General features: G+C 41.8%; 1 protein-coding gene across 2 annotated transcripts; it reads left to right on the top strand.

Moving 5' to 3' along the window:
* The first annotated feature begins 5,011 nt into the window (after window positions 1-5,011).
* On the top strand, window positions 5,012-13,488 carry opn4xb (opsin 4xb). 2 transcript variants are annotated; one of them, XM_070965285.1, is made up of 9 exons: window positions 5,012-5,957; window positions 8,112-8,245; window positions 8,364-8,567; window positions 8,880-9,051; window positions 9,468-9,629; window positions 10,782-10,889; window positions 11,008-11,167; window positions 11,667-11,813; window positions 11,995-13,488. In XM_070965285.1, exons 1-9 carry the CDS (start codon window positions 5,791-5,793, stop codon window positions 12,400-12,402), a joined length of 1,662 nt encoding a protein of 553 aa, XP_070821386.1. In that variant the 5' UTR covers window positions 5,012-5,790; the 3' UTR covers window positions 12,403-13,488. The 2 variants fall into 2 exon arrangements, with proteins under 2 accessions (XP_070821386.1, XP_070821387.1); XM_070965286.1 differs by having other exon boundaries at window positions 12,083-12,222.
* The last annotated feature ends 10,484 nt before the right edge of the window (window positions 13,489-23,972 follow it).

The following is a 23,972-nucleotide window of genomic DNA, read 5'->3' as shown; positions in this document are numbered from 1 at the left end:
GTTTATTCAGTGTAACTCCATAGAGCGCCGTATGTTAGAAAGCAAGTGCTTAATCCGATTTGGCCTCAGAGAGGAGAGGAGATAACAAACTGGATCATCTGTCATTTGAATGAAGCACAGCCATCTACAGTAAGCATGAAACATCTCTGTAACTGAGCTCTTTTCAGGGCCGCTGCAGCTCGGCAGTGCACAGTCTTCTGGGTTAATGCGAGGTCCATCACTCTGACCAGAGGTCGGTGCAGCAGGGTGACAAATCAAAACTAAATTTAAAGGGAGAAATGTCAGTGATGATATGTCCTTATCTTCTGCTTCTCAGAGGAACCAGGTCTCAGTCTGGCCACAGGTGCTGGAACGACTGAAGAAAAACCTCTGTGTGTCTTCGGGATATGTTTCCTGATGTTACAGGTGCTGGGCTGAACATCAAGTGAAAAGAAAATATTTCCTGCAATCTGCTGGGCTGTTAGATTGATGCTGTGTATTAAAAATCTCAAACATGGAGCCTAAAAATGTTAAATATTAATATGCTCCCTCTATTTCATGTCATACTGTAGATATAATTAGCTCAGTCTCTCTTCACAATGGACTTATATCCCTCCATCCGCCACAGACATAAATTATAAATGTAGCTAAGCTGATAATGCGTCATGCAGTCTTGTCCATAGCTTTTATGGTGTGTGTTCTGCTTTACTTAATACGTAAGAAAACACATGGATGTCTGCAAAGAGAGAACTTGGGGTACCTTTACAGACCTGAGCTGCCATTTAAAGCATTTCAAGAAAGCACATTAAAAGTTTCCAAAAGTCAGGAATGAGTATAAATAGGCAGGGTTAGTCATTCTGGCTTTTATATTTAATACTCAACTACAGGCAGGATACACTCCCATTCCCTTATTGTGCATAAGTCACCCAAAGACCCCTGCAAGAAAAACTATGACAATATGTTTGATCTTCATATAGTTTTAATGGATTGTTTTCAAGCTGTCACCAACTTTGAATCTCCTCACATTAATCTGTGTTGCATGTATGCATCTTTGAAGTTAATGCATGACTTCTCATAGTAGAAAACACATCAAATTAATTGTACCCTTTTAATTTCAGAGAGAGGGAACCAGAGGGATGAAGAGATTTATGTATGGAGAGATGGACGGAGACCGACTGCGGCCATTTGTTATTGACTGAAATTCAGTCCACTTATTGAAGAGCATGCTATGACCTGTTTTTACACATGGTTTGATCCATAACCTAGATTCACAGAGTGCTGGCTAACAGAAACCCAGGCAGACACTAAAGAGGCTTAAGACATGCATTACACGGCAGTTCAGCACCATATCCATCATTTCCTGTCCGACTACCACCTGCTCCACATGTTACTTTTACTACCAGCGAATGATATTTACCACCAGCTCAGAGCTTCAAACTGCATAAGGTTAGAGGAAAACAATTGCCCATCGTCCACATAGAGCACAAAACGATGTGCAGAACAGCATGCTTTAAGCTTCGTGGTATCTCAGTTTGATACCTCTGTCTAAAAATTCATCACACAGAGACAGTAAAAAAAGAAATCATTGAGATGTAAATTTTTGCGACACAGTCTTCCAAAGTCAAACCAGTTCATTTAATCCAAACTTCTTGTGTTGCTTAAACCTAACCACAGGCTGGGCGTGACCCCCGGATTCTGTCAAAACAACCTAATCATGAATCCAAACTACTTTAATATAAATGTGATTTTAGGAGACAGGGTTAAAGTGAGAGGTCAGACAGGAGGACTAACCCTAACCCAAACCCAACCCTAACCCTAACCCTGACCCTGACCCTAACCCTAACCCTTCTTTAGCATATTTAGCTCATTCCTCAGACCATCCTTCATTCACTCCTCTCACACATGTTCACTCATAATTCCTTTGCTGTCATCGTCTACGGCTGTCAATCAAGACAACAGCTGTTCATTATTTCATCATCGGTTAGTGTACTCATCAGCCACCACTACCACCACCCGTTTCTGGGCTCCATGGGTGGATTTATCTCATTGCTGCTCGATCACATAACATCTGTCATAATAAATAATTATCTTTATTTATTTCACTTGTGTTCACGTGAAAGTCTGTGCACTTTTACAGATAACAGACATTTGCATGTTGTTACAGCAAGTCATGATCTACTTGTTACTGCTCCCAAATATTGCTTTCTTTAAGTCTTGTAGATTAAATCCGGTGGGAAGTTAGGGCACGGGCCAAGCAGTATGTTATCACTTTATGGAGCAAAAAAAAAAAAAAAAAACCTGCCATTTTTTTTTGCTCCATAAAGGCTGCTCTTACTTGAGTGACACCCCCCTCCTCAACCCAGTTTCAAGTACCCACGTCTTAAAAAGGATAAGAAAGTGACTCAGTCATCATTGTGAAAAAGGCCACTTCAGGACTTCAGGGCAACAGGGACCTGACAATCATCCTCCTGGGGCTTATTTTTTTAATGCTGATGGAGCTGCTGTACAGTATCTAAACCTTATGGAGTGAAGTATTGATCTTCAACTGACTCGTGCCCAAGGACGCAGCCCCGGTCACATGGCCAGCACTGCTCAATAGTAATTAGTCTCTTTCCACTGTGGGTGAAAAGTCAGCTATATCTTCATACAGGGGATTCAAGGCCAGGACTTAAGCTACCAGTGGGTTCAATAGTCATTGACTCATTGACATGTGGGATACTGACCTCTGATGTCCAGATCATGCTCTATGAATTGCACACCACTGATGTGTTTTTCCATCAAGACAAGGTCATTTTTCCAGATGGCGAAACTGCAAGGAGTGACTGATATATTTTTTGGCCCGAGATGCTCCTGAAATATAGATGAATTTAGAATAAGGTTTAATAATCTTTCTATTTAAATAATTAATTCTGTCTAAATATATTCTCTGTGCAATACATATTTTTTGCCATGCAGTATTTAGTCAGTTGTGTTAATTAGTTAATGTAAAGCCTGAATATCTCATGGACATTCGTTGCAGCTAAAATCTGACTTGTGCTGTAATGCAAAGACATTATGGAGTCATGTAGAATGTGGATTCAAATGTTAACTCATCTTTTAATTTTCATTTGAGGCATTTGTCTACCTGCATGCTCACAGCTGAGAGAGCTGTCATCTCACATGTCACAGCGCAGAGGAGCTGCACGAGGAGGCTGACTTGCCTCTTTCATCTTTCTCTAATCCCTCTCTAACTCAAGTTTGTTGCACAGACTGTATTAACATGACAAGTGGCCCTGTAGTCAGTCAGTGTAAAGCAAATCACCATCAGATTTGATGTAATTTTATGTAATTGAGGCTAATTCTCTTGTTGAAATGTACATTTCCCCTCTTGTATTGTGCAGGGTTTTGTTTCAGCCGCAGTAGCTTAGATTTGATCATGAGTTTCCTGCAGTTCACAATATACAGTGAAGGGAATTATATATAAATAAATGTTGCAACAGATGCCATGTTGTATATTTCCCCACTGTGCTGACATGTAAACATAAACACAGTACAGCAACTGTGATTAGGTCATCAAGGCCGGCAGAACCCTCCAACAGTCATCCCTGAAAACATCTTCCCAGCAGGAAGTGCTGTGTGATAGAGTGCACAAATACATATACACAAGTACACAGGCAGGCACACACACACAAACAAACACACATGGACTTACATGTAGATTATCATATAAATTCTTATTCCAGGCACATCAAACACTGATCCACATGCATGCACAGTGTGCAGATTAAGGCTATCCCTTGCTGTAGGGGCTTAGTTGACATCACTGTCTAAGCTCTGCATTCTTCACCTCCCTCTAACTCCCTTCATCTCCTTTTACCAACATGTCCAGCACCATAAAAAGCAATGACCAGCACATGTAGCATCCTTCTGACCCTTCTCCTGCCAGCAGTCATGAGCATATCATTCAGAACAGGGCAGGGTTTTATCTTGTCTCTCTTTGCTCCCTGAATTCTAATGAAATTAGTGCCACTATAATCAAAGTCCTGATATTGTAAATAACACGCACTCTTTCTAAGATTCACATTGTGTATCATCTAACAAAGTGATGTCAATTTGCCTTAAATAAGCAGATGGTTCCACAAATCTCAATTCAACTGTTTTGCTATGAAATAATAGTCTTCAGCCTATGTTTCCATATGTATACAATAGTCCTCTCAGATGACTTGTTTTCCATATATACATATATTTTATCCAATATTACAGAATTGCTGCAAAATATACAACACATAGAGACTCAATTGTCTTCATTTGAGTTAACTTTTTTAACGCTTTTGCACCAGAGGGAAGGAAGATTTTCTTAGAGCTGGCCCTGCTGTGCATGACTAATCTCTATCTACAGCTAAAGGGAAGGTACATGAAGTGTTGGAGAAGTGTGTGTGTGTGTGTGTGTGTGTGTGTGTGTGTGTGTGTGTGTGTGTGTGTGTGTGTGTGTGTGTGTGTGTGTGTGTGTGTGTGTGTGCGTGTGTGTGTGTGCGTGTGTGTGCGTGTGTGTGTGTGTGTGTGTGCGCGCGTGTGTGTGTGTGTGTGTGTGTGTGTGTGTGTGTGTGTGTGTGTGTGTCTGTCTGTCTGTCTTGCAGAGCGTCAGTGAATCAGCTGTATAAGTTGGAAATTGGAAGACCAATTACTTTCCTGGCTCCATGAGTGATCTTAAATCGTCTGTGCGTGCTGTCTTGTGCACCATGCACGAGTGCTCACATGCGTGTGAGAGGCTTCACAGACAGTGACCGCTGTAATGAGTTGCAGGCTGGCAGGAATCAATAGACATGACAACCAATGTTCACGCATCACTGTGTGCATGGAGTAGTTTCCAAAGTCTGATGCATGTTTGAGCTAAAATGCCTGTTAATGCCAGTAGTGTTAGTGACCATCATGTCCGTTATGTAAGAATCTGGAAGTTAAAGGGTTAGAGCTCAGGGCTGGGCCGTATTACATGAAGGGCTGGAGTGAGAGAGGGAGAGTCGAGGAAGGCAGTGTGTTTGAGGAGGGAGAGAGAGAATATGACAAGGGGGGGCAGGGTTGAGAGAGCAACACAGAGCAACATGGGACAGTGAGGGAGAGTCACATGGAAAGTGAGATGAGAGGTTAGGAGCCGCTAGTTGGCAAGATAATCAGAGACAGGCCACTGATTCAGAGCTTGGTGCACAGCTGGTGTGACGGGTGAAGAGGCTGCAGGCTAACACTGAGTGGACAGACAGTGACAATGTGCAACGAGTGTGGGATTTAACATCCTGGAGAATATCATCAACTCGATAACCCAAGTTTGAAACAGGAGACATTTGGAGATTACAGGTGGAAGTTTTTGAGCTGCAGACCAGAAGGATGTTTCCCCTAAAGTACATTTGGAGATGACTATTGTGTGAATGGCTGTGGACATCATCTAGCATATAACACTGCTGGACAAAGAATTAAAATAGGATTTTTTTTTTTTTTTTGTACAGATCATGCTTTTCATTCTTCCAGATTTTTTTCTCCAGAATTAAACAGATGGACTTGATTGGATTTGTGGAGACACCCGGTCCCTCATATTTACTACCTAGTACTGAATGGGTGGATTATGATGGGAAGGACTGCCCTTGAAGACAATCAGTAAAGTGGATCTCGATCAGTCTTACTGCAGCATGATATAAAGAAGATACTGCACGTCTACCTTGTGCATCCTTTGTGCAAATGATACTACTATGGAGGCCCGACATCAGCAAAACAAAGTGGATTACAAACTGGTGAACCTACTTCATCCTGCCAAGTTAGCAGTCCTGATGAGGTGTTTGAACCATGTGGTCCACTGAGAGCATGGAGCCAGAGAAAGCACACACCCAGAGCAGCTTCTTCAGCAAGGTGGATGTGCCCGACCATGCTCACTACATCGTGGCCCTATTCGTCTTCGTCATCGGGGCACTGGGCATCACTGGCAACGCGCTGGTTATGTTCGCCTTCTACAGGTGGGTGTGTGTGAGTGAAGACTTTCACTGTAAGATGTGGTCTGAGCATTCAACAGCTGAGTATCATCTGACTGAAATGGCTCATTCCATTTTTAATGTGGGTCTTTTTTATTTTTATTATTTTTTATCAGTGCCCTAAGGAGATGTTATAATGACTTAGAGATCTTATGATCCCACAGAGGCATAGACAGATGGAGAGAGAGCGAGAAGGACTGAGTCATGATACAATACATGCATCAAAATACTATTCAGTACATGTGCAGGTCTGTATGATTTTTGTAGGCTTTGGATGTTTGAATCTATTTATATTCCTGAGGTGGCAGAAAGCCTCTCAATGAAAACTTGAGAGGCTTTTGCTCTTGAATTTACTGCAGAGTGAGGGTCAGTATTTGTGGTGTCTTTCACTCTGGCAGAGGATCAAAGAGGGTTTCCAAAAAGCTGGAGATTACCCCTAAAAGCATCGTTGCCTCTTAGTGTCCTGACCTAAAGATCGTCTTAGTTCCATGGCAACAAAGTAGAATGTGGTGTTCATCCCTGCGGCTCAACTGTCCCGTATCCCCGAGAAATGTATAAGAAACGGCAATAGGTTTTATTTTGGATATTATGGCGCTTTCACAGCTTTTCTTCTGTGTACTTAAGTGCATTTTTTAGGTGCTTGCACTTTACCTGAGTATTACAATTTTATGCAATCCCTTTGTGAAATTCACAAGCTACCCAGCAGAATGATGTGACGAACATATGAATGCATCATCACTTATAATTGAATAATGTAATATATATATATATATACTATATGATTCTGAAATGTGCCACATGCAAAATGACTTTCATGTGACGTCTCATTATAAATCAAATGTAGCGTCCATTTAGCATCACATGCAACAAGTAGAGTCAAAAATAAAGGACAGTCATGTTTAATATTGTGCATCATACTGCAAAATGAGCGACGCGTAAACTGTAAAATTTCTTTGAGGAACATGTGTGTTATGTGTTGTGTAATTTGCACCACCACTGACCTCTTATTGTGCCACTGACATTAACTGTTTCACAGAAACTGGGTCAGAGACAGAAAATGTGTGCGTGTGTGTGTGTGCGTGGCCACACACTGGGGATTGTCGGGAGCTTTTATATTCCATCTGCCCATCACTGTAGATAGATTAGATGGCTTCTCCATTGTGCTGTGCTGATAATTTGTGTTTACTGACTCAGAAATGCACATGATGTTATGGGTTCCAAGAACATTCATTCACACTTCAAAACACACACACACACACACACACACACACACACACACACACACACACACACACACACACACACACACACACACACACACACACACACACACACACACACACACACACACACACACACACACATGCCCACACACCCATACATACAGACACACAGCAAGAGAGAAAACAGGGAGGAGTGGGGTGTGGAAGGGTGGTGGTGGGTGGTGGTGGTGGGGGAATGGGATAATTGTCTTTCAACTGAGATGTCACCCGATATGCTGATTTTATAGGAATGTTGTTGTAATATGCACACAGATGCACACATACAGAAACAGCAGCAGTGCTGTAACAACAAACATGACACAAATGTTCAAAAGGCAACACAAACATATTCACAAGAAAGTCTGATTGTTTGGTGTTGAATTAGGGAGCAGCCACCATCAATTCAGGAGACACAGACGCAGAGCTTAATCAATGAGGAGCTGTGGAGGCAGACAGCAGGTCAATGCGCTGCTTAATCAAGCTGGTATGACTGCAGGTTCACTCAGAGTTGACCTGTTCAGCACGGTGCTCAAATCTGATCAATGCTGACAATTCAACACTAGGTTCATATTGAGTTCTGCATTCCAACAATTTACACGAAACTGAGACATACAAGTGTAATTAAACTCATATGACCCAATTACGTTCCCTAAATATGATCATGAGGATACTGGGTATTTGTTGAATTATGAGACTTGTAATAGAGAATGCAGCTTTCCTTCTCATTACATGACTGAGAGATATTTGATGCAACACATAATCAAGGCAGCAGTGAACTGGTGGCTGAGCAGCCAAAACATGCTTACGATGTTCACACTGACCATAAAACTTCCCTCCCTTTCCCTGTGTGTATGTGTGTGTGTTTGTGTGTGTGTAGTAACAAGAAGCTTCGTAACCTGCCAAACTACTTCATCATGAACCTGGCGGTCAGTGACTTCCTCATGGCTTTCACACAGTCTCCCATCTTCTTCATCAACTGTCTCTACAAGGAGTGGGTGTTTGGAGAGATGGGTAATTCCTGACTCTGTATCTTTAAATCGTAAACACATCAGATAATACAGTATCGTGCTGTTGGTATTGCTGCTGCTGTCGAGTCATTGATTTGTTTGTATGTGTCTCCTCCCTGCAGGCTGTAAGATGTATGCGTTCTGCGGCGCCTTGTTTGGCATCGCCTCCATGATAAGCCTCCTGGCCATCTCCATCGACCGTTACCTGGTTATCACCAAGCCTCTGCAGGCCATACACTGGAGCTCCAAACGAAGGACCGCTCTGGCCATCCTCATGGTTTGGCTTTATTCTCTGGCTTGGAGTCTGGCTCCTCTGGTTGGCTGGAGTGAGTTTCCTCACCTTGGATGTGTTTTTTTATTCACCCCCCTTCATTTGCTGCAGAACTGAGGCTCATAAATACTGTACATGCCATCTGAGAGTCCAGCAGAAACAGCCAAACGACGTGTTCTTGGTTCTGATGTAGACATTCATGTAATTTATCTCCAGTCATCCACCCGAGATCTGGTCTGCTCCAGAGACATTATATCAAAGCAAGAACAAAGTCCTTTGCAGCATGCGGAACCACTCATGGTTTACCAGATGTATTACTTAAACAAACAAAAAAACTTATTTGATGTTTGATCTGTTCTCCTTGTAGGCTCCTATATCCCGGAGGGCCTGATGACATCTTGTACGTGGGATTATGTCACATACACGCTGGCCAACAGGAGCTACACGATGATGCTGTGCTGTTTTGTTTTCTTCATCCCACTAGCGATCATCTTTTACTGCTATCTCTTTATGTTTCTGGCTATACGGAAAACGAGCAGGTACAGTAACTGAAAAAAAATTTAAAAAATGCAGAAATCAGTTTTTTTTTCTATGTTTCTCCTCCCTCTGTTTTAAAACTTTTATTTTGTTGATGTATGATCTCCCAGCAGTAGACTATCCCTAAATATTAGTTATTTCTACCTCACAAAGTACTGCATGCTGTGTAACTTTAGTTTACATTTGTATTTGGTACACACTGTGGGTAGCTGGAACAAACTGTGTCTGACAAAATGTGCTGTACATCTGAAGAGCTGCAGATGCTCGGCCTGCCTGAGGGCAGCACTATTTCAGACAAAAGAGGATGAAGAAAAAAAAGAAAGGAAATCATAAGCTATCCTGTCCAGTGTCACATGAATAACCTGAAATTTGTTCTAGTTCTCTCTTTAACTGCCCGGCCGTGCTGCTCCACCTACAGGGAAGTGGAACGTCTGGGGACTCAGGTGAGGAAGTCCACCCTAATCCAGCAGAAGTCCATCAGGAGCGAGTGGAAGCTGGCAAAGATCGCCTTTGTTGTCATTGTGGTTTACGTCCTGTCCTGGTCGCCGTACGCCTGTGTCACATTGATTTCCTGGGCGGGGTGAGACTTAATTCATCGCTAAAAATGTTTACGCTGTAATTCTTTTAGGGTTCTTGTTCATTTTTATTTATTTTATATGTATTCTATCTATCATAGCATCCCTGTGTTGCACAATAAATTTTACATGGACAAAGTCCTCTGCAGAGCAGTTGTGGAGGCACAATGACAGCACATGTAGCTCTGTTTACAACCTCCATAAAGCCTGCAGCTTTTAAATGCATTTCCAAATTTTCCTTCACTTAAACCTTTAAGTAAGAATTACTGTGTATGTTTGAAGAAACATGCACAATGGACTTAGAGTAGGATTAAGTGCAGGACTTTTTAGTGTAGATATATATTGTCAATATGCAGTGTTGATTGATTTTCATGTTTTACTGCAAACAAATATTCAAAGCATAATGTTGTCACTATCTTTTGCATCAATCTTTGCATTATTACCTTCTAGGATTGCTCTTGTTAAAGCAAACATTCACAACCTGAACTCTAACATAAAAATATCTGGAGATGCTTCCCTCATTGTATTCAGGTGCATCATGTTGCACTGTCTCTTACTGCATTACAATATGGCTGAATATAATCATATTTCTACCTGCCTGCTTCTTTAAAAATGTATCTAGATGCATCAAATGACACATTCAGCAGATGTACAGCAGCATGGCAGAAGTACTAGATGTCCAGGTGACACTCTGACTTAGAGTGTGGACAGTTGTGGTGGCAATTTGGCAAAAAATCTCCCCAAAATAGCACTTAATGTGTCATTACGTAATGTGTCTGCTAAAGGCCAAGTACCCCTGGATGAGTGACACACAACAGACGGTGAAGTTGCTCATATGTCCTCTGCTTATTCAATCACAACATCCACTAAACTACGTCTCTCCTCTGGGACATACAGTGGGATGGGGTGTCGTTATGTAACTCTGAAATCACATCTTTTCACAGGGGAAGGTAGCCTCGCACACACATGCACACGCACACACACACGATCAGATGGACTTAACCATCCATCTGTGGCAGCTGGCACATTTTGGCTAATCCTTGACCCAATATGCCTCGTCATTATGTTCCAGAATATAGAAAAAGATCAAGGGAACTTTGGCTTGTGGTGGGAAAACTACCATGAGTAAAAGTTTGGATTCTGCTGTTCTCATACAGGCACGCCAACATCCTGTCGCCGTACTCCAAGGCTGTCCCTGCAATCATAGCAAAAGCCTCCACCATCTACAACCCCTTCATCTACGCCATCATACACAACAAATACAGGTAAATTATTCGAATCAGTTTCGTTGTGTTTTTGTTTTGCTTCTGACTCTCTTGCCTTCGTACAGGAAGTCAGAGTTCAACATATTCTTCCTGTTTTTCTTCTTGTGAACTTCATCAGGATGACTCTGTCCGAGAAATTTCCCTGCCTGCGGTTTCTGTCTCCCACTCCTCGAAAGGAATGCATCTCCTCCTCCATCAGCGAGTCCTCTTTCAGGGACTCCATCATTAGCAGACAGTCCACAGCATCAAGGACGCACTTTATTAACTGCACTGACAGGGTAAGTTTTGTCTGTATTTTGTTCCTTTACAAGACAGCGAGTGCTGGCTACAACTGTTTATGAGAATTCTGTTTTCTTGAATCTCTTTGAGTCTGAATGCTTTTGACAGACTTTTACAGTCTCCCAACAATCTGAAACATGCTTCTTACATTTCCTCTTTATCAATTAACAGCTTTCCTTTAATTAATATATCTGATCTTTATTCAAATGTTTTAACATGTATTTCCATACATTTTTATGCTGTCATCTTTTGTGCCAATGCTCTAAAATGCATGTGCACCAAACATTGTTCCTCCAGAAATGTGCTCAGAATAGGCCTGATTCATTGCAATGGGCAAATGCATTAACAAAATAGGTCTGAAAGAAGTAGATTCTTCCAACATTTCATGAATATGATAAAATTTGAAGTGTTTCATTACAGGTTTATATTTAGAGACTGAAGTCAAGTTAATTTCTTTCAGTTCAGTTCAGCTCACATTAGCTCTGCTCTGACCTGCAGGCATTAAGGGATGTAGAGATGGAGCCTTTGGGCAGGAATTCAGGTGATTCCTTCAGGAGCATGTCATCGTACAATCAGTCTTACAGAGGCAGGTCCTATAAGAAACAATTAGAGGCGAAAACCACCAAGAAGTGTGCACCAGAGAAGGTGAGAAGAAACTGTCAAATCACTGTTGATGAAACTGTTCTGCTTGTTTCTATGTGTGCCTGGAGGCGTTTGGATCACTCTTACTTTATTTACCTGCATGCTTTCATGTATTCATGTTTTGCAAATGATTTTGTTCTTGTGTATTTGTGTTTTCTTGGTCTTTTTTTTTCCACATTGCCAGCCCCCATCTACCATGAACGAATCATCAAGCACCTGTGAGCATGAACTGGTTTCCACCTCTCTCACCATCGCCACTCTTCCCCTGATAGCTCTTACCAGGAAGCGCAGCCAGAGTCTGACCGGTGAGATTTCAGATGCAAGGCAGGAGAAAGACAGCATCAGGAACAGGCGGAGCAGCCACAGGAGCGACTCTTTCAATTCCCTGAATTTTGGAAAAATCCCATCCACTGATCCCAAGTTGCCTCAGGCTGTTCCACGCATTATCGTCATCAGTCCCACGTCTGAAAGCAGCCTCATCAACCATGACAGTGTGTGCTTAGAGGAGAGCATTGAGGCGATGGAGAACAATGTTTTTGTCAGCCTGAACTTCTCATCAGAGGTCTTTGAGGCAGTGGAGCTACTCTCTTGACCAGCTGGACTTTGCTGGACAATAATCACCAATGCACTCTTTTCCACTGAATATTATCCATTAACATACTCTCTTTACAGACCCAGACTGGTTTGGTATGGAAAAGGTATTCACCCACTGAAATAAATAATTTACAATCAGTTTCTGGGCTTAATGAATCGTCCTGTAAATCAAAGCTATGCCACTCTGTTGCTTAGACAACTGGCGTGAGGAAGAAAATTTGGTGTGGCAAATGAAACAATATGAGCTGGTTTTGGTATGCAGTGTGCAGTGTGTTTGTCAGACTTTGGCAGGGACAAGGACACCCTCAGGGGCATCATGGGCTGCAGCATATTTTTCTTAGATCCCTCAAAAATGACAAGTGTAGCAACATATTTTCATGAGCTTTGGGGCCCAAGCTTGACTGACTTTATGCTCAGTTTAGCTATCGAAGTTATCGAAACTGTAAAGTTTGGAGCCGAAATGCTCTTATTTTAGCTCATTTTGGCCGACCTGTGACATTTGCATGTGAAATTTGATCACTTTAGTCAAGGGTAATGCTCTTCTGCCTCTTATTTAAAAGCAGACAATGTGTGTGAAAATGTTGTGTGATTGACAGCAAGAAAAATGTATCAGTTGTAAAGGGAAAAGGGTGAAAAATGACAAAAAGAAAGATGATTTTAGTTCAGTTTGAGTTCTAATATCGCAAAGAAACTGCTGTAACAACTCAAAGGAAGGAAAAGAAAGCAGTAACTTTATGTTAAGAGGATGTTGTATAAGTGTATAAAGTATATATTGTCAGTTGTTGTCTTGTGGTAGTAGTTCCTTTAGGAAGCATGGACCTCTCGATCTTCTCAGTGGCAGAGAAACAGCGGTATAATGGGAAAAAAAAGGCACAGTCAAACATGTCTCATAAAACAATGAACTTTATACATTTTCTTTGTGGGGACTGTTAATATGTGTTGCTCATGATGTTGACACTGTGCTTTGTGACAAACACTCCACTGGTCCCTTCAATGATTACTGTTCATAAATATGTAAAAAACATCATTGTTCTCTTCTTGTTGCTTGTGAATGCTCCGGTGTTGTTGCCAGTGATCGGAGTGTGTGCTTACATTTATAGCACATATGACCAAAGATGTTTACTGAAGCCTGGCTTTTTTTTTTTTTTTTCATTTTAGACAGACAGTAGAATCCCTCCAGTCCATGAAAGCCATCTCCTCTTGTTCCTAACTGGCTAATTATTCTTATTCCTAATTACTGTAATCCCTCAAGTAAGGCTAATTTGCTGCACACAGTAGCAATTGCTGCAAGTACAAAAGTGGCTCTAAAATGCCAATATGGCGTCTTGACTTGACTCGAATTTGTGTAATGTCTGTATCATCTGTGTTTTAACATTTGATACTTGTGCGTCTCTTGGTTTTAGAAATGCAAACATTATGGGGCAACAGTGGTGAGGAAATGTTGGAGCGGCACTTTGTCGTGTGTGTTCATGTGCTGATTAAACATTGTGAATCCACCTTTTAGTACATTTTCATCAATCTGCGGAAAGAAGACATGATTATACTGATTCTGTTTATGGAAAACAAACTGTGGGGAGGTAAAGTACAGATATTCCACATCAAACAGTTCAGTGACAGTCAAAGAGCCCCACAGTTGACAATAAACATTTGTGTATAAGAAGATATTTGACTTCATTCTAATCATCAAGTTTTTTTTCCTCTCTTCCTTCAGAAAACAGCCACCAGCCTGACATTTTGTTTACATGATTGATGACATGTGGTAATATAGTGCACTATGTGTACATATATGTATGTATATATGTACATATATAGTTTCAGGTCTGCATCAGAAGATGATGCCATTAATGAAACTGGATGTTTGATTTTGATGTGTCTCTGCTTTCCATCTTTATTTTATGTTGTTGTTAAGCAGTTGTCCAGTATTTCAGTCACAGAGGACATGATGGAGAACATGAAGGTAGGCAAGCAGATTTCGAATCATATGTTGAATGCACACTGAACTGTGAATGATAATTGGTGCAGCTAATGTTGGGCTTTAACTGCCATATGAGCAAGCAGACGAGCAAAAAACCTCTGAAGGTCACTTGGAGAAATAATTTTACATTATATGATGTTAAGTGCTGTGTGTTGTGTTTTTTTTTGGTTAATATTTATTACTTTCAAATTATATGAAATTAGAGGCGACATGGGGAGCACTGGTAGTGTTGTTGCAGGGGTGACAGGGTGACAAGTAATCTTCTTACTCCCTCAGCTTCAACAGAACTGGATGGACCTTTTTTAGATTTTATATCCCCAACAGACTAAATTGTGACTTTCCACAGATTCTTCTTTGTACTGAAAAAAGAAATCTTTGGTAATATGTTTGTTACAGGCTTCCTTGTTCGCTGTACAATAATCAAACTTACTTTTAAGCTTGTACACAACCACTTATACAGAGCAACATGCATTTATATAGTCTTCACGTTAAACGGCAATGTGTTCCTTGTAGATACTGAAATCTTTGGTCTCAACAGAGGCTTGAATTGATCTGTCTAAAGCACAGACCACTCATCTTTTGCTGGAGATGGATAGTCCATTTTCGGGCACCCTTTATGTTCCCTTTTCACAGCAGACGTTTTGACATTTGGGTGTCATGGTGGTGCAGTGGTTCGGACTGATGCTTCACAGCGGTGACAGTCTGGTGACTTGTCCAAGGTGTACCATTCCTCTCTGGCTGATGTGCGTGAGCTGGGGTCAGCTCTGGCACCCCTGTGGCTAAGATAAGTAGGATGGATGGATGGATGGATGGATGGATGGATGGATGGGCATTGTGGTATAATTGGTTTTGTGAATGTGACATAAAACATGGCAGGAGTCTTTTCAGGTCATGGTGGTCACAGTGCAGTTTGCCACACCTTACTGGTAATATAAGTTTATAAAGATACACAGTCTCAGTTCCCACAAAGCCAGGAATGACATTTCACAGCAGGTGCAATAAATGACAGTAATAATTCAATTCAATTCAATTTTATTTGTATAGTGCCAAATCACAACAGAAGTTGTCTCAGGACACTTTCAATATAGAGCATATAATTCAGAATATAATGCAGGAAGGTGTAGCAGTTCCAGGTCTCTGATATTGTGCATGCTTGCCATCAGTTGGAGCTTATTAATGTTAGCAATGACAACTGTGCTGCTCAAAATATGTACCATGAAAAATTCCTATTATAGAGAAATATCTGTATAATGACAGTACATAGCCACTAGAGGGATGTAGTGAATCATATTTCTCTGCTATGAATTCACAAGATCGTGCTCTTTCTTTCTTTCTTTCTTTCTTTCTTTCTTTCTTTCTTTCTTTCTTTCTTTCTTTCTTTCTTTCTTTCTTTCTTTCAAAAAGTAGAATAATTTTAGGAAAGGAAATTATAAGATAAGAGTAAAGTGTCACATTCACCCACAAAAATACTGAATGTTCCTCATTTAAGCTGCACCTGTCACCCTAAACATGCAGACAACTGAATGTGACACATACATTATCATCTTGTTATCATACAGTATCATCTTGCAGGGCAGGAGACTGCTTCTTATTTGAGTCTGAGTTTGAAAATGTTTTATAAGTCTCCAAAAAATTGAGCTCATGCTAAACTGCAGCTGTGTTTTTGAGAGTGAGAGTAAACGATAAGAGGATAGAAGGAAAAAGGCTGCCATCAAACACTTTAATCAGCTCAGTGCTTTTCTGTCCATGCAGACCAACAACTTCATGACAGACATATGGGTGCGTGTGCACGCGTGCGTGCGTGCGTGCGTGCGTGCGTGCGTGCGTGCGTGCGTGCGTGCGTGCGTGCGTGTGTGTGTGTGTGTGTGTGGGAGCGAGAGATTACATCACCATGCAGGGAAGCATAACCACGTGCAGTGAAACCAAGACTGCTCCCAACTGAAACTGGAGATGCATAATAACCACTTAACAAGCATAACAGGCCTGTGATGTCAGTCATACCTGGCAGGAGACTCCTCTGCCTTTATGTGGACGGATGTGGCCACTTTTATTATGACTAGCTCATCGTGCCGGTGCAGGGTGATGTACCATACACTGTCTGGAAGTGGTGGATGTTTAGAAATGGATAAAAGGAGATTTTGCATCATTTCATATTTCATAATGATTACCTGTTACTGGGTTTCTTCCCTCATCATAATAAGTAACAATAAGTGCGTTTACACACAAAAAGATCAGGAGAAATGAATTTCATTCACTCTGCGGTGGCGTGTGTAATGACGCTGCTCCATTTTCCCACAAAGAGCTCAGTAAGAGCCGATGGATGTCTAATAAATTGTCCCAGGGCACCGGAGAGGATACAGACCAGAGGCAGGAGCACTGAGTAACATCTGCTTAACCCCGTGGTGAACACTGGTAGTTTATTTTGGTAAATTTACAGGTATGTGGTTTATTCTGAGTTTTTTGACTTTTATCCCAAAATCCCAAAATTCACCATTACATTTTGACGCTGAGTTACTGCAGGTGTGCAGCTTCGTCAATTCTTTGTTGTTTGTTTCTAATCTGCAAGTAAATCCCCATAAAAAAAGAAAAAAACAAACACTATGATTTCTACAGAAAGCCTTAAACCCTGTTTATTGTGGCAAATCCTATGAATCCAATGAGATCCCATGAGGTCCCTGATGGCGTCAGTGGTTTCTTATACGTTAAAACTGGTGTGACACATATTCGATTTGTGCTATTGAAATACTATAAAAACGGAAGAAGTGTTGAAGTAATGGTTATATGACATTAGGATGGATCACACACACACACACACACACACACACACACACACACACACACACACACAGGGGTGAGGTGTAGGAAGAGTGTGTGGGGGCGGGGCAGTATTGATGTTTGGTCATGCTTTAGTCTGTGCTGAAAGGAGCAGATGCTTTGATCTCCCCCTGAGACCACGCTGATACTAAAGCTCTGCCTCTGGTCACTGATATATGGGCTGGAATGGCAAGTACACACACACACACACACACACACACACACACACACACACACACACACACACACACACACACACACACACACACACACACACACACACACACACACCTGACAGCACTTGATTAAACATAAGCTGCGGTTCAGTTGAGTTGAAACCAGCTGATTTGATTGGTCTAATCAGTTCTTTAGCATCACTTTCTTCTTCGTATCTGATCCACTTCACCTCTATCTCTTTATATTCTGTGCTTCTCTCACTTCCTGCAGTCACCACAGGATGGCTGCTGTCTACGAGAGGAAAGAAGCAATGACAAAACCCTGAAGTCTACTCCTAGTACCAAAAATGTCTTCTGTGTGTGTGTGTGTGTGTGTGTGTGTGTGTGTGTCTTGTTGCTTGTTGCTTGTGGGTATATGGGTGCACATTTGCCAAAGAGAGATATGAAGCACACCATCCATGCATAATTTACTGTGCACCAAAGCCTGTCTCATGACTCTGAGGCTGATACAATGAGCGCTGTCTGAATGAGGCATATCTATCATGAAGAGTTATGACAAGCTGTCACATCAGAAGACTGCAGGCTATATTATACCAAAGTGTATTTTTCATATAATCAGCACTCATTACAGAGAGTATTACACGGTACCGTGAGCTGTATCAGAGGGGAAATTTATGCTGGTCACATTGCCATGGTCTAAACGATATTTCTAAACTCCAAACAAGATGACAAGATACTTATTAATTGCTACGGTGTTTTGGCAGTAACTGTGTACATTACCATTTTGCACACAGGAAATGATCCTAGAAGTGAGCCAATAGACTTCAATCATGCAACGATCGTGGAAAGCAACTGCCCCTTTCAAATTTGGAAACTTTTCCCAAAGATTTAACTATTTATTTTTGGTTTCCAAGATGATCCTGGAGCTGTCTCACTGCTGCCTGTAATTTGTTTGAATTTTTCCTGCTGCAAGTAGCTGCTCCATTTCTGTTTTGCACTGCATTGTGGGGAAAGAAGTGTCCATCAACACTGCACTCAAAACCTCAGCAACAACTAGAGCTGTTGCCGAATGAGGACTGTCCAGTTAACGTCAGATCAGTGCACCTGCAGAGCCGCCCCACAGCCATGAGTCTCACACTTTACCTGTAAGACTAATGTTTTAAAGCCTTTGTCCGCCATCTGTGATTTTGAAATATCAGATTTCCACACAGTTGGACTAAAAGTGATTTGACTGACAAAATGTGAGCCGACTGGGTAAGTTTGGCTGCTGACCCCAGTCATTGGCTTCTAGGCAGCAGTGTGAAAGTGTCAAAACGCTGCAAGCTCAAAACACAGATAGACACAGTGTACTGTGAGCACGGGACACAGAACCTGTCAGTGTTTGCTACAACCTCGGTGTCAAGTTTGACCTCAGTCTGGTGCTACAGGAAAGCTCAAAGTCCATCCTCTGTGGAGCATGAACGTGCTCAGTAAAGTTCACAACAATCTGCTCATTAGATCTGGATTCATTGTGTATTCATCCTCTTCATGCCTGAGGGTGGTGCTACAAAAAAGGATGGGTGAGTGTTTATCGCTCTGCTTCCAAATACGGGATGGAAGGAACAATTAAGAGCAGCTGATCCCAAACGTCTCAAGTGGTAGATGGTCTCTGTAATGAAGTGAGTGCACTGTAAGTATCAGCGGCAACATTGCACTTGGCTTTTAAAATGCCTCTCTTTGATTGACCCAGACATGACTCGAACATTAAGCACTCGTACGGATGTTTGTGGTCAGTGAGTGAGTGAGTGAGTGTGTGCGTGTGCGCGCACACCTGTGTGTTCATGTCTCTGAGCGGCTAAAGCCAGATTTCTTTCAGTTTATCTCTCTGAGGATGGACAATCGTTCAGGCTGAGCTATCTGTCTCCCAGTGTGCCTGTCCGTCTATCTCTGTCTGTCTGCTTGGCTGGTAAACAGGGAGGAATATTTTCCACTGTGAAAGCGAGCGGTTATAAACAGTGACTGAGCTCAGACAGGAGATACAGGGTTCTGACAATAAGCTCATCTCTGGATTCCAGGCATGCTTTCAGTAATTCTGTATCTTATGACAAATAAGTTTGAGTTTTTTGGGTACATACTGATGTGATTGTTTCCATGGGAACCTACAGCACAAAGGGCTCAGTTTCCTTGACTGGAACAGTGGACAAGTGATCTTTGCCCTTATTTAATGCTGTGTTTTTAATGTCTATCCAACCCATTTCATGCAATAACAGATAAATAGTCTGTAAACAGTTTTTGGTCTGTCTGGTGTCTCCCATTGTAGATTTAACTGATAACAGATTAGCATCAACTTCTACTTACAGAATCCTACTATTACTGGGTTGGTGAGGTAATTTTCATCCCCTAAATTAAGTCCCTGGACAGGAACCATTTTTACCAACTGGTGAAGAAAAGGCTGCCGCACTAACCCTCCCCTAACTGGGCAGTATTTACAGAGAAGGGTTGGGGGATTAGTTAGGCTTAGATCAGTCTGGAGGGGTCAGACTGATTAGATGACTGGCAGACAGATACTCCTCCCAACATAAACAACCTTACCCATGTTCATCTGTCTGCCTGTATGTAAGTGTTGGTACACCTGTGAGTGAAAGTAATGTTTCTATACAGGATAATTTGTGTGATTTGTGTTCTTCTGTGACACACTGCCCTCCCACTGTAAGCTATTTAGACTGGCATGTTGCCCATTTCCTCCGAGTGCATCAGTCTAACTGAAGCAGACAGGAAAATACCTACAATTTCCACTCCTTTGTTTTTCCACAAAACAAACTGCCTTCCAAAGGTCTTTTCAAATCACTGATTTAGTGTAGCTTTGCTTTGTCATTGGCAGAATTATCCTGTTTGTAACATGAAATGAACATTTTACACAAGGAAGGTTTACAGAATGAATGAGTGAGAGAGAGAGAGAGAGAGAGAGAGAGAGAGAGAGAGAGAAACCTGGTATTTATCACATTGTGGGGACTCACCTCCCTTATGGGGACAAAATGCAGGTCCCCTTAATGTAAATCATTAAATTTTAGGGTGCAGACTGAGGATAGGGTTACGGGTAAGGTTAGGTTAGGTATAGGGTTAGGCATAGGCAAATAGTGGTTATGGTTAGGGTCAGAGTTAGGGTAAGGCTCCAGGAAATGAATGCAAGTCTATGTCATGTCCCCACAAGTGATAAAAACACAATGTGTGTGTGAGTACTAGCTGTCAGAATAGGGGCGTGCGTGTCCCCCTTTTTATTCACATGGATGATACATTAAATGTCATTTAGAGGGACAGATTACCATACCATTAATGGGTGGAGCTTGTGTGTTTGCGAGCATGTGTGTGTGTGGCTGGCTGGGGGCTGCTAAGCTGTGATCATTAAGCATGTGGAGAAGTGAGCATATGGGGACTGGAATAGACCATTAGACAGAACAAAGGACTGGCAGGGTGTCTGAGGTTTCGTGCTACAGCACACTCTCTATTGTTAGTGTTTGATATCATTATCCTGTGGCTCACAAATCCCCTCCGTTCTCTCTGTTACAGTTTTTGGCCATTGGCCATTTTTGACAATACAAGCAATTGATCAAATGTCTAATGATAGTGAAACAGATTCATGGACCCATGAGAGAGTCCATATTTTAGAAATTATATCTTCATGGGACCGGTAGTCTTGACACTCTTGTCACATGAGAATGATATACTGAGGCATGACCTAAGTGCAGTTTATAGTCAAGTTCATTTATTGTCATTCATCCATATACATAAAACACAGCTGAACAATATATCATTCCTCATGGGCCCAAGGTGCTGCTGTGCAAATATGAACTATAAAAAAGTGCAATAAAATAGGATATAAATCTAAAAAAGAAATACTCTAAGCTGTAATACTGTAATAAATAGAATATAAATGCAGTGTTTACACGCCCGCATCTAAACCTCTATAAACATTGTGAACAAATAAGTGAAGATTTTGCCAATAACCTCTGTGGTGATCGTACAGAGTACTAACAGGGGGGTACAGCGGTGATGATAGACAGGTATAGAGTGTCAGTAGTGTATTACGTTATGTACATGGGCAAGAGAAACAATATAATATAGACCAGAATAATAGAACACATGGTAAGTGATGCCTAATCAGCGCTTCACTGGTGAATGTCAGTCGTGCAAATAGGAGCCACAGAGGTGATGATGATCAAATCAACCTTTTTGCTTTTAATTCAGTGACACTTGCAGGACCCAGGTTCAATATCACTGACATAAATGTGTGCTATGTAGGATTTTTCTAATAAAAAATGCATAGACTCATACAATAATCATTATTCCTTTCAACCATCACTTATGACCCACCAGAAGTTATGTGTGGTGGTAGATTTATCTGCAGAGACCCTCTGCCTGTATTTTGTTATTTTTATTTCAGTGTAGTTGGAACATTTCTGGGCTACAGCCTTTGGGGAGTGGATGTGTAGCCCTCAGTTAATTGTACACAGGTGAGGTTAGGATACTACGAAGTAGCAACCCTTAGCCAGCAGCACGGATCCAAGAGGAACAGACAAAAATGGCCGCCCCTGCACTCGAAACTCTTTGTGGTAGCCAACAGTTTCTACATATACCTTTAAACTTTTACCCTTTTCCTCTTTTTCTCTCTTTCTGTGTTTTTCTTGGCCCCTTCACGTCTGACTTCCTGTTGCTCTCTGTTTACCTTGGATACCCAGACCTTAAGCATGCAACATTAAATGTCCGATCCTATTTCGAATAGAAAGAAAAGGATGTTATGGTTGTTGTGGCCGGATGTAGCAGGATACGACAAATGAACAAGGATTAGCTGATCAGCAGTGTGCAGTGCTTTAACAAATGTAACAACAGAGACTGCTGGCATTCACCTGGTTTCTGCAGGGGCAGGCAGGTCTGAGGAAGGAAGGGTCCCATGGTGGTCACCATAGCATCAAACAAGGCTAAGCCGGGCTCAGTCATGATCCATCTCATTCCCCTGTATAAAGATGCTTTTAGTCCTTTTTACAGCAAGAACCATCAGTGCTACAGCTGCGAATAAACACTGTGCGTTTTGTAATTACATTTACTGTAAAATTTAAGTCGGCTCTAACCCCATGAAGACCCCCTCGGCTCTGCAGGGGAAACGGTTAATGACTCCACCGTCTCTGCTCCTCCCAGGATTTGCTCTGCTATTGTTAAACCTGGCTGTGCTGGAGAAGTGTGCGTTAGAGCACACTGTGGGAACGTTCATTAGCGGGCTGATGAAGAGCATCCTGTGTTTATGTGGCTGACTTTGTATTTAATCTGCTCAGACTGTGCAGCCATCATGATGTTATCTTATTAAAAGAGGCAGGTTATGTGTAATATTCAGCTTTCTTCATGGTGAAAAGGTCAAATCTGCCTTCTCCCCCCTCTTGCCTCTCTAATGTCATCCTATGTGCACTTTCTCTCTTTTTGTTTTTATCTATCTTGAAGATAGTCCAGCTACCTTTCCCTCCCCTAAGTTCATGTCCAACTCTTCTCTCAAGCGTCTGCTCCCCATCCCCTCTCTGATATTGCTTGCTTTTTCATGGAAAATCACTATTTTGACTGTGAACTCATCAGGCTGCTGTAACTAGCACTGCAGGGACCTCCGTGCAGAGCTATGACTTGGCAAGAAGTACTGCCTATCTGTGTGTGTAAGTGTTTAAGTGTTTAAGTGTGTGTGTGTGTGTGTGTGCGTGTGTGTGTGTGTGTGTGTGTGTGTGTGTGTGTGTGTGTGAGAGAGAGAGAGAGAGAGAGAGAGAGAGAGAGAGAGAGAGAGAGAGAGAGAGAGAGAGAGAGAGAGAGAGAGAGAGAGATGGAGAGAGAGGAGAGAGAGAGAGAGAGAGAGAGAGAGAGAGAGAGAGAGGGGTCAGGGCCAAGAAAGAAATGGGATGAGTGTTTAATTGAGCCACTACTATATCAGTCCAAATACAAAGTCAATATTGATCTGTCTGGGCTAGAAAAGGGGAATGGACAAAAGCCAGCAAAGAAGTGCAGAGGGAGAAGAACCGCCAGCTGTCTGGATGTAAATAATGAGGAAACTCATAAATAAACGAAACAAAAAGGATGGTGCTGCCCTTAGGAACCATACCGCTTACGTGAACCAAACGAAACTGTGCCAAAATGTACAGAAGAGATGAATTAATTGCTTGACTGCTTGTGCTTGGCCCTTTAATTTTTGAAGCAGGAGATGATATTATTCACACACCTCATCCAGTAATTAAAGGCAATTAGTTCAGGAGAACAAAATGATTGGGATTGATTGGGCTCGTTTTAAAATGTTAAGATTTGTGACATTTTCAAAGAAGTGTCTAACAGGTCCTTTGTGTGACTTCAGCTAAATGTCAGTCACATCTTTGCACCGATTTTCCAAAAAGCCTCTCTTAGTTTTGGCGTCCGTGCAGCAGGAGTCAAACAGTCATGTTCCGGGAGCTGAGAGAGGTGATCCACAGCTGGTATCCGGTCACCATCAGCCCAGTGTATCACTTAAAGGTAACCTTTGAGAGACCTTTTGATTGAAGCTTTTGGGATGTGCTCATGATCTGGTTGTGGCTGGTTCCACCTTAAATGAAGCAGCCTGCAGCA

Source organism: Chaetodon trifascialis, chromosome 6 (assembly GCF_039877785.1).
Source record: "Chaetodon trifascialis isolate fChaTrf1 chromosome 6, fChaTrf1.hap1, whole genome shotgun sequence".
In the NCBI taxonomy this organism is placed as follows: domain Eukaryota; kingdom Metazoa; phylum Chordata; class Actinopteri; order Chaetodontiformes; family Chaetodontidae; genus Chaetodon; species Chaetodon trifascialis.
This window is presented reverse-complemented; position numbering and strand designations above follow the sequence as displayed.